Source organism: Fulmarus glacialis, unplaced genomic scaffold, assembly GCF_000690835.1.
Source record: "Fulmarus glacialis isolate BGI_N327 unplaced genomic scaffold, ASM69083v1 scaffold23953, whole genome shotgun sequence".
NCBI classification, from domain to species: domain Eukaryota; kingdom Metazoa; phylum Chordata; class Aves; order Procellariiformes; family Procellariidae; genus Fulmarus; species Fulmarus glacialis.
In genome coordinates this window covers 9,479-18,947 of record NW_009203442.1, presented here as the reverse complement: position 1 = coordinate 18,947, position 9,469 = coordinate 9,479, and the positions used below count along the sequence as shown (strand labels likewise).

General features: G+C 41.7%; 1 protein-coding gene across 1 annotated transcript in view; it reads right to left on the bottom strand.

Moving 5' to 3' along the window:
* Window positions 1-345, bottom strand: part of LOC104074487 (cryptic protein-like) — a 4,204-nt gene extending 3,859 nt beyond the window's left edge. Inside the window, exon 1 of the mRNA XM_009574626.1 lies at window positions 323-345. Within this exon, the coding sequence (XP_009572921.1) occupies window positions 323-345 (23 nt within the window). The remainder of the gene's footprint in view (window positions 1-322) is intronic.
* Between the last annotated feature and the right edge of the window lie 9,124 nt (window positions 346-9,469).

The following is a 9,469-nucleotide window of genomic DNA, read 5'->3' as shown; positions in this document are numbered from 1 at the left end:
GGGGGAAGGGGGGGCGGCGGGTGGAGAACAGGGACATACAGATTAGGCTTGCTTCCAGAAAGCTACGGATTCCACATATTTGCTGGTTGACAACCCGTCAAAAATGCCTCTTTCTGTACATTTCTTTACCACAACTAGGTTGTTGCCAGTAGTTACAAAAGCAGCAAAGGCAAGAGGAAAACATTAGCCTTCACTTCACCCGCAGTTCCAGGTACATTTTTTCCTTTCAGCTTCCTGGCCTGATTATCAACTAAAAAAAGCACTGCTAAAAGAAAAAACATCCTTGGCTAGAGAAGGTCCCTGGCAGCTCAGGCAGCCTTACCTAACATGATTTCCCCAGTACATTTTCCTGCAGCCTGAAATACCCGTGAGACCCTCCAGGAAAGCTTGAGCAGAAGGAAGAGGTCCAAAGCCCCTCAGTGAAGGCTGTTGCATGCAGCAGTCCTCACACCATACACGGCAACAAGGGAAGGAGAAAGGAAGATGGATGAAACTTTTCTCTTTCTGTCCAGCTTATAACAACGTTGAAAAGACATAGTTCCCAGTTGTACCGCTTGCTGAGCCCTCACTGGGATCCTGACAGGCAGGGACCATCTCTCCGAGCTGGGACTCCCTGGCCTGCCCCCGATTTACATGCACCAGTGAAGGGTGGAGCAAAGTGGGGGCACCTACTGCTGGGGGGGAGACTTAAGGGCCCATGACCACAAAAAAGCCCAAGCCAGGAAGATCTCAACGGCAGTTTATTTCTTAACATAAAACCCTTGTACTGCCACATACTGCATGGGAAGAAAAAATGTTCTGCAGAACTGCAATAGGTATGTAATAAACTGCAGCAGGTATATAATGAAGGTTAAAAAGCCTCAACTCTACCTACATGCCTTTTCTCTACCAGGGTTTTCCACAGGGGGCTCTACTTTATGAAATTGTACCACTTTGCAGCACAGATAATCCTTAGAGCCTGCATTAGAGATTTCTACCAAAAGTACTACAGAAAGCAGTACAAGATTCTTGACAGAGATTTGTTGTCTCAAAAAAGCTGTTAATAAACTCTTGAAATATCTTTTGAAACTTTTTTACTATTAGTAAAATTAGACCCATTAGTGAGTATTCCTGAGCCCATACAGTATCAGCAGATACCTAGATTTAACTTACCATGCACACTGAAATGGGCTAGGACCACTCACACAACTTTACTATGGCTCATCAGCATCATCAAAAAGACCTGCAGCTGGACAGTGGTAAAAAAGCAACTCTGGGCAACCTTTTCTCAAATGACTCTACCTGTACCCCAGAGTGCACATGGCCTTTACCTAAGTTGTAACAGGAAACTGCAGCAATACAGCTTTGTTTTGTTTTGGGGGGGCATGTGGAAGAGGGATGCTTTCACTATGGGAGCGCAAATCAAGATAGTACAAATTTCAGCTCAGCTAGATACATGGTCACATCAGGCATATGGGTCAGACCTTCACTGAAGAAATGGGTGTACTGGCTAAAGACATTGTCATCTCTTGTTGTTTGTAACTCCCTGGGACTGACACTTGTCAGCTTTGCCCCATCTAAACTAATGGTTTAGAAGCTGTGAACACCCCTCATCCAATTTGGTACAAAGGCTGGCTTAATTTACAAAGAGAGCTGTCCAAATTAAGTCAACCCGCTTGGCACTGAAGTAGATGGAGAATGTTCTGAGGACGTGCACTTTCATGTCTCCTTTTGGGACACTGATCTCCAACAAGAGGATAGAAGTGCATGGCTGGAGATATGAAAGGGCTGTTTCTGCAGGGAAGGCTTGCAGGGAGTGCTCTGCGGGGCCACATCCATCTTAGTGGATAAGGCATTTCCAGTGCCGGTATAACTGTTGACTCCAATTGATCTAAGTTCAACCATTTTCTCATAGATGTAGCCTAACTCCTTTAGCTTCGTGGTAACTTGTTTCATGGTGTGTTTTATGTTTGTTACTAATTTAAACTCATTTAGAGGAAGCTATTCTTGTTCCAGACTTGTGCCGAAGTACCGTATCTTTTGGAATTGAGTCTGTGATGTATGTTTGTGTGTAATTCAGCTAAATCAGTGCTAGAAGAACTTATATGCTAACACTTGTAGGTAAGATAATGAATAGAAAAAATGTTATGATAAAAATCACAACATGTTAATTCAGGAAGGGATTTTGGTTTTCCTATCTTAAATAGCAACAATTTTGAAGAGACAGGTTACTCTTTTATGTTGTCTGCCTCTACCTGCTGTGATTCACAAGAACTTCTAAACTAAATATGTGTTAAGGTTTAGGTACTTGCTTAAAACCTGTCACATGTGTTCAAGTACTGTTGTGACAACAGATGCTGTTCTGACTTAGGACTGTAAGATGTTTCACACAAAATGAAAGAGATGCCATTTTTACATGTATTCACAAAAAATGTATGTTTGTTTTATCAACATATGAAAATGTTTACTTGTGGAAAACACTTACAATCCAAACAACTCTTTCTTTAATTTAAGTTCTCTAGCTGTATAACGGGGTTAGTATTTTGAGTTTAAAAAACCTAGTTGTAGTTACATTTGTTCACTGTTTTTTGTTAGTATATTAAGAACAAAATATTAATTTTCAATTTGGTCTAACTGGTAGTATCACTTTAAGTTGCAATATTAAGATGCTGAAACACTGTCATTTAGCATCTAGTTTGTGGTTTCCCCCTTCCCATAGATCGAAGGCAGAAAAAATAAACAGAGATAAGTAAATACAGGAACATCACACTTACTGGTTTTTTTACTAAATGCAGTGTCAATATAGTTCTCCTGGAGAGCTTTTCTGGGTATCAGTTTCCAGCCCTATATTAGAGGTAACTTTCAAAATGGGGATGCTGGTGAAGAAATATTGATCAATTTTCACAGCCTGTGCAATTTGTTTAAGATCAGAAGTCATCCCTGTAACTGCAAGAGCTAACAACCTGGGGAACTGTAAAGCAGTTGGTAAACATTTCTCACTGTGATACCTTGTTTCTTCCTTCCTTCTCCCTATGGCCTCACCAGCAAGGCACACATAGGAATGGGGACAATGTAGATTGCTCAAGTGCTGCTGTTGCCTGGCTGCCCTATAGAGGTGAGGTTGGTGTGACACTGCGGAAAAGTGCTGCTGTTTGTTGTTGACACAATCAGCCAGAAAGTGATTGCTTCTGCCCAGGGATTTGCGAGGGGCTGCAGTAAGGGTAGATGCACCCCCTTTATCAGCTTCAAGTAAGATAAGTGGAGCCAACCGAAGAGCTGGTCCTAAGCATTTCAGTCAAGCGCAGTGTACACAGGAGATGGTTAACCATTAGTTAGGGGCCTTCAGTGCTCTTAGTTCCGACAGCAGGTCAAGTAGCCTGTACGGATAAGGGTGGTAGGAAAACAGGGTGTTACTTTATTGTCTACATAACTGCTCTTGTGCTCATCCAGGGAACTGTAGGTCCGTGGCCTACATCTTCTGGCACTGTTTCCCAATGTGCAAACGGACCACTACACTGAAAGATGAGGTGTGGATAATACGTGCTGTTTTTTAGTGTATTAATGTTTCATACCAACTGTATTCCTGTGTAGATACTCAGTATTTCTGACAGCTTCAGGATCAATAGATGCCTAAGGACTGGAGGCAGCAATGGAAAAAAAAGAAACAAGGATGAGGATCAGGGTGTCCCTGGCTTCCTGGGAGCTTTGCTGAAAGGCCTGCTCAGGGGTATGCAAAGTTCAACCATGGCCAGTGCAGCCAAAGTCTCTGCTGATTAGAAAGCTTTAGGTTCCCAGATGCCAGCTTAAAGCTAGGACCAGAGATTGGGCAATGCTAAATAAGTTATGCAGAATATTATGGAAAACAATGGAAAGCAATTATCCCCCCTGGACATTTATTGAAATCTTGGGAATAGAGACTTCTGTAACACAAAGCTGTCCACCTAGGTGACTTACAGTTCTCTGAGGAAAGGGCAGACCCCAGGCAGTCTAGGCTGGGAGCTCTCAGTGTGTGCTTAACTTATTAAATGGTAAGGATCCTGGATGGAAAGACCTAGTACTAGCCAGCCTGAGATTTTTATTTTTATTTGTTTATTTTTTGTTGGCTACAGCTGCTACTAGGATTTCTGATGGCTACCCAGGCATTCTTGCTTTCTAAAGGTTATGTAAAATTTAAACACAGTCAGACTGAATGATTTTTACGGTGTCACAGAACTTTCTCGACAGGGGCTGCTCAGACCAGCTCTTATTACTGTCAGGAATTTCCTGCAGGATCATGTAGGGGTTGCTGTTGTTGCCTCTTCACCTCTATGTATGTATGAAGCGGAGATCGTACACAGGCACAAGAGCTTGCACTGATTCAAATGAGCAGTATAAATGCCCCGAGCAGCTTTGTTCACTCCAGGTTAAGAATGGCTTACATTGGTTTAGTTGGAATCCGCCACTAATTGACTTGAGAAGCAGGAAAATAAGATAATCCATACAGTGACTGGCACCAGTTTAACTGATGCCACAAGTCCGTGATCAACTTAAGCAGGATAAATGGCTGCTGCTGCTAAAAGGATGAGTCCCCCTCTGTCTTACACCATCGGCTATTTGTTCATACTGCCTCCCTCACACGGCCTTTACTGTTTGTGCAGCCATGAGTGAGCTGGAGCAGGGAGTTTACCTGAATGAAAACTCAGCTGGCAAAAAAAATGGTTAGTTTTCAGCTGGATCAGTTCCCTGATGTGGTTTGCCCTAGTGCTGGCAGAAGCAGGAGGCAGGGACAAACAGCCATGGCTGTGTGGCGGGCAGCCCCTTTCTGTAGCAAAGCTGATTTATACCAGATTAAATTGATGGTGGAATCTGTAAATAGATTTCAGTTCATAAATTTAAACTGGTGTTCCCCTCCCTAGGAAATAAACCACAGCCAATACATCCACATGATAATGATACCACCTTCTATGCTTTCATCCTATTAGCACTGACTAATACAGAGGAGTAGAGCAGTCGTCCCGCATCTCTCTGACAGCATATGGATGAAGGTTTAGTACAAACAAGATGGGAGTGATATTACCAAATGAAAGCAAACAGCTACAGCAGTCCCTTGGAGACAGAACCTTATACAGATGTCGTACAAAGATGTAATGCTCTGTCACAGACTGACATAAATTTATGGAATAAAACCAGCCTCATAACAGAGCATCCTGTAGGTTTTCCTTCTATTGAGTCTAATGGTTAGTCATTAAACATGATGAAATAAATCAATATGATAATGAAAGGGTTTTGTAATGAAAATGAATGTAGTTTACCTCTTTTGTGTACAGCAAAAAAAAAAAAAAAAAAAAAAGTTCTGCAAATACACAGGGGAAGTGATAAGAAGATCCCGGTTATCTTTCTCTGAGGGAAAGGTTCTTTGGCAAACGAATCAACACAATTACCAAGAGACTGCAAGACTGAGACTTCTTTTCTTCTTCTTCTTCAAATAAAAGAAGTTTTAGTATTTTATTGATGAAAAATGAAGTACTGAGTAAAAGCAAGTTTTGCACAATTATTTACTTTGAAGTTTGAAAAGATGATGCTTTTAACCATCCCAGGCTCTACAGAGAGCCAGAAAGTATTTTTGTAGAGTTAGTAATGCTGAGCTTTACCACATTTTTGGCTGAACGTACTTCTCCTCCACATTCTATCAGATGTGTGTCTCCATCTTGTCCACCATTCAGAAAGCTGTGTCAACATTTCAGGTTTAAAAATGGGCTCTTTTTGGCTACATAAAGCTTACCAAGTCTTGTGCTGTCTTACTGAGAGGCCATTTGGGGACACTGTGTTAGTGCAGTCATGCTCTCAAGCTGTATCTCTCTTGCAAAATTACCTTAGGCATCTATCTGAAAATCTGTCTTTTCCATATACAAAACACAATTGCTTGAGTTTAATGGCATATTTTGACTGGCTCAGCAGTCTTGTTTGGTGCTGTCAGCTGAAACCAGGGTGAAATTCTCGCTCAGTCAGGTGACCTACCCCAACAGAAAAGACAGAAGCAATTCAAAGGTTGAATAGCTGTCAGGTGTTTCCCCCGCTGTTTCCATTCGGAAGTATTGCAGTGTGGCTTAGCCTGTTGTTAACAGTGCTGCAGTAGGATATGACCCCAGAAAGCCTTCTGGGTTTATGTGGCATGATACAAACTAGGAATTTCATAGCAGCCTTGAAGGAGTCCCAGATGAAGTGGTGATCCCATGGCCTAATTCAAGGACGGGGATGCATATCCCAGGCAGCTGTGAATGAAAATCCCTGCATAGATCTTGCCTTTGACCTTCAAGCTAGCCAAGGATGTTGGCATTTCTTTAAGATGAAGCTACCTGTTAAAGCTGAGCCAGTGTTAGAAGACTAATTCCCAAGTCAAGCATATGCTGAGATTTGCACTGGCTTTAGTGGCATTGGACCTCTTATGGAACTGAATCCATTTGTTAACCCGGAATAAACCTACCTACCTTTTTTTCTGGGCTAGTTTTCTGGCTTATGAATTGAAGCATCTCAGCAAGAGGTCCACTAAGCACTAGAGCTGACATGTGGGTGGGTGTGTGTGAAGGAATGTGTGGCTGGGAGCCAGGCATTGAAGAAAGGAGGTGGGCAGGATATCTTTTCAGGTGTCATGAGCTATTGGATCATCCTAAACCATAGCATCTTGCTTCATCCTTCTTTTTTTTCCCCTCCTTGAATTCACTGTTTCAAATACAAGGTAGAAAGCAGCTTGTATATATATACAAAAATCACTTTGCAACTTGGTATTGATGATGAGATATGTGTAAGGAACTGGTCTGACACTTCTTGGAGAGCTATCCTTGTAGGTACCAAGGATGGCAGGCAAAAATGAGAGATTCAGTGGTTATTTTAACCTAGGATAATAGCAGTTAAATGTTAGTATCAATTAAAATCGAAACAAAACACTATATCATAATTTATACTGCTGTCAGCAGTCCAGGCCTTCCTTTTGTCTCCTGTCTATTGCTCTACTTCAGGGCTCCTGTCCCCTGTGCCAGCCCTGGGTTCCAGCTGGGCCCTGGCCCAGAAATTCAAATGTGCTGCCACTGTTTGCAGATGGCTTGTGCTCCAGGTTGTTTTTCTGCGAGGAGTGTGTTGAAGTAGAACTTCTGCATTACAATGGCTTCATTTCTGCTCCATACTAACTGGGGAAGTGCGTGAATTGAACTGGAGCTGTGTAGGTCGGCGTCTCTAAAACACATCTGTATACCAGAGCCGGCACATATGTAATGATGCTTGGGGAAAGCTGCATTTGTCAACAGAGACCAAATTTTAGTATCTTCATCCAGGCACTCAAAATGGATTGCCATATCAAAAGGCAGTTTTGAAGATTTCTAGCCTGTGGTTGTTAGGGACAGTCTGTGAACTGCTTCTGAGAATACAAAAATCCCATGATAAAGAACAAACTAGAAACCCCATGAGTGAAATCTGTAATATAAGGGTTATTTTAAGCAGTTAGATCGCACATGGGGCTACAGAAGGAGAGGAACAATCTCTCTTTCAGCAATGGTTGCCTCCAGCGTGCTGGAGGGCTCTGTGCTGACAGTGGGATTAAGGTGGGGGAAAGCAAAAGCAACAGCGGGATCTGTACATATAGAGTCATGCTCTTAGGGACAGAGCATGTCTCAACAGGTGCTTGACTTGGGGATTAGCCTTCCGACATCACTTTTCCCTTTTGGTTTGGGAAGAGTGATTACAGATTTAAGGAAAAGTGACTGGTGTAGTTCCATAGTCTTCTACTAAGTGTCTGCAAATAGTAAACCTTTCTCTTTTTTTTAAGCATGGCTATACAGTAAGGAGAAGAAACAGTGACGAGTGACATAACTAATTATGACAAATTCTGCTTAATGACATTTGTTGAGACTGGAGAGATGCATTATGAAAACCCAATTTTCTGGTTACTCTGCAGGTTAGGAACGATGTAACACTGGCAGGACAGTCACTCTGCCACAGAAACCAGTGGCATGAATGTTATTAGTATAATTCCCTGAAGAAAAGAGGGTAGAAATAGTCTGAGTCACCTAACATGGGCATATTGTGAGCAGTTATACGAATGGTGTCACTGCTCTAACATCAAAGGTTCTGAGGAGGAATTTCTGGAAACCAAGAACTGTAAATTGATAGAAGATTTTTCTGGAACACAAAGTTTTACTTGATAATAAGGACTATGACAAGACAGGATACCAGATGCAGTTTCACCCTGCGATATACATATATATACGTATATTTGTGCAAATGTAACTTTTTTTTTGGCAGAAAAGCTGATTTTTATGATCTTCCTGCCTTCCTTTTCCTCCCACAGGCTTCTCTCTCCTCAGTTGTGCTACCCAAATCATTCAGGTCATCATTCACAGCAGAGAAAAGATTCAAGTTTCCAAGTATTTCATTTAAATTTGGGCATTTTACAGATCAAACATAGAGGGCAGCCTCACAAAAATGTTGAATTAGTATAACTGTATTTAAACAAAACCTTCGTCCGTGTGTTCAGCTCTTCTGAATATGGCACATCTGAATGACTGAGAAAGAAAACTGAACTTCTGTAAATACTATCACTATGTCCTGAGTCCCCAAGGGACATAGAGGCCTGAAATGAGAACAGAACGTGTGCGCATTTTGTTAATGCGGTTTTGTTTGGCTAAAAACGAAAAAGAAATAGTTGCGGAATTCTAGTGAGCAGTAAACTTCATCCCAGGCAATGACAGCAGAGAAAATATCTGCGAATTTCGGACGACTTTACAGCTTGAGGTGAGTATGCGTTTAACATTTATGGTGAAACTTGGCCTAGCTTAATTCATTTCAGCTGGTGCTTAATGGGTGCTCTGGGAACACTTACAAACGTTCTCTTTAAGTGAAAATCTACCATTTTCTCTGCTAAATCTTCCTGTTTTTACAGGGGCACAGATTTCCAGGGGCCTATGACAGTTTATCATTTGGAAAACTGCCCTTCATTTCCACACATAAAAATTGACAAGAAAAAAATGCTTTCTTCTTTTAGTAAATTGTGTTGATGTTTCTCTAGTGGTATAAAATTTCTTCCACAGCCCTTTTGCTGGCTAAGTGTGTATTTGTAATAGGTTAAATCTATTCAACAGAACAGATTCTGTTCACAAGAATAAAACCAGAAATGTTTGTGGGAAAGAAATACAATTCCTGATCTAGGTGAAGGAACCATGTCATCCTGATACACCTTCTGATGTATGGAAGTGTTGTATTAGCCGGGCATAGTGCTTGTGCAGCTGGGGCCAATGTCACTGAAGCACCCGTGCCCACTGATCTCACAGTGACAAATCTGCACTTATGTGCTCTTATCAAAATTATGGCTGCCATCTATAAACTACTAAAAAACATCTGGCAAGTTAATTTGCAAATTAGATGCAGAGCTACATTAACGAATATTTAGCCTGGCACCGCTTTCTGGGACATATTTTAACACCCAGATAGCTATCTGATCCAATGCCCATCTATGTGTGCC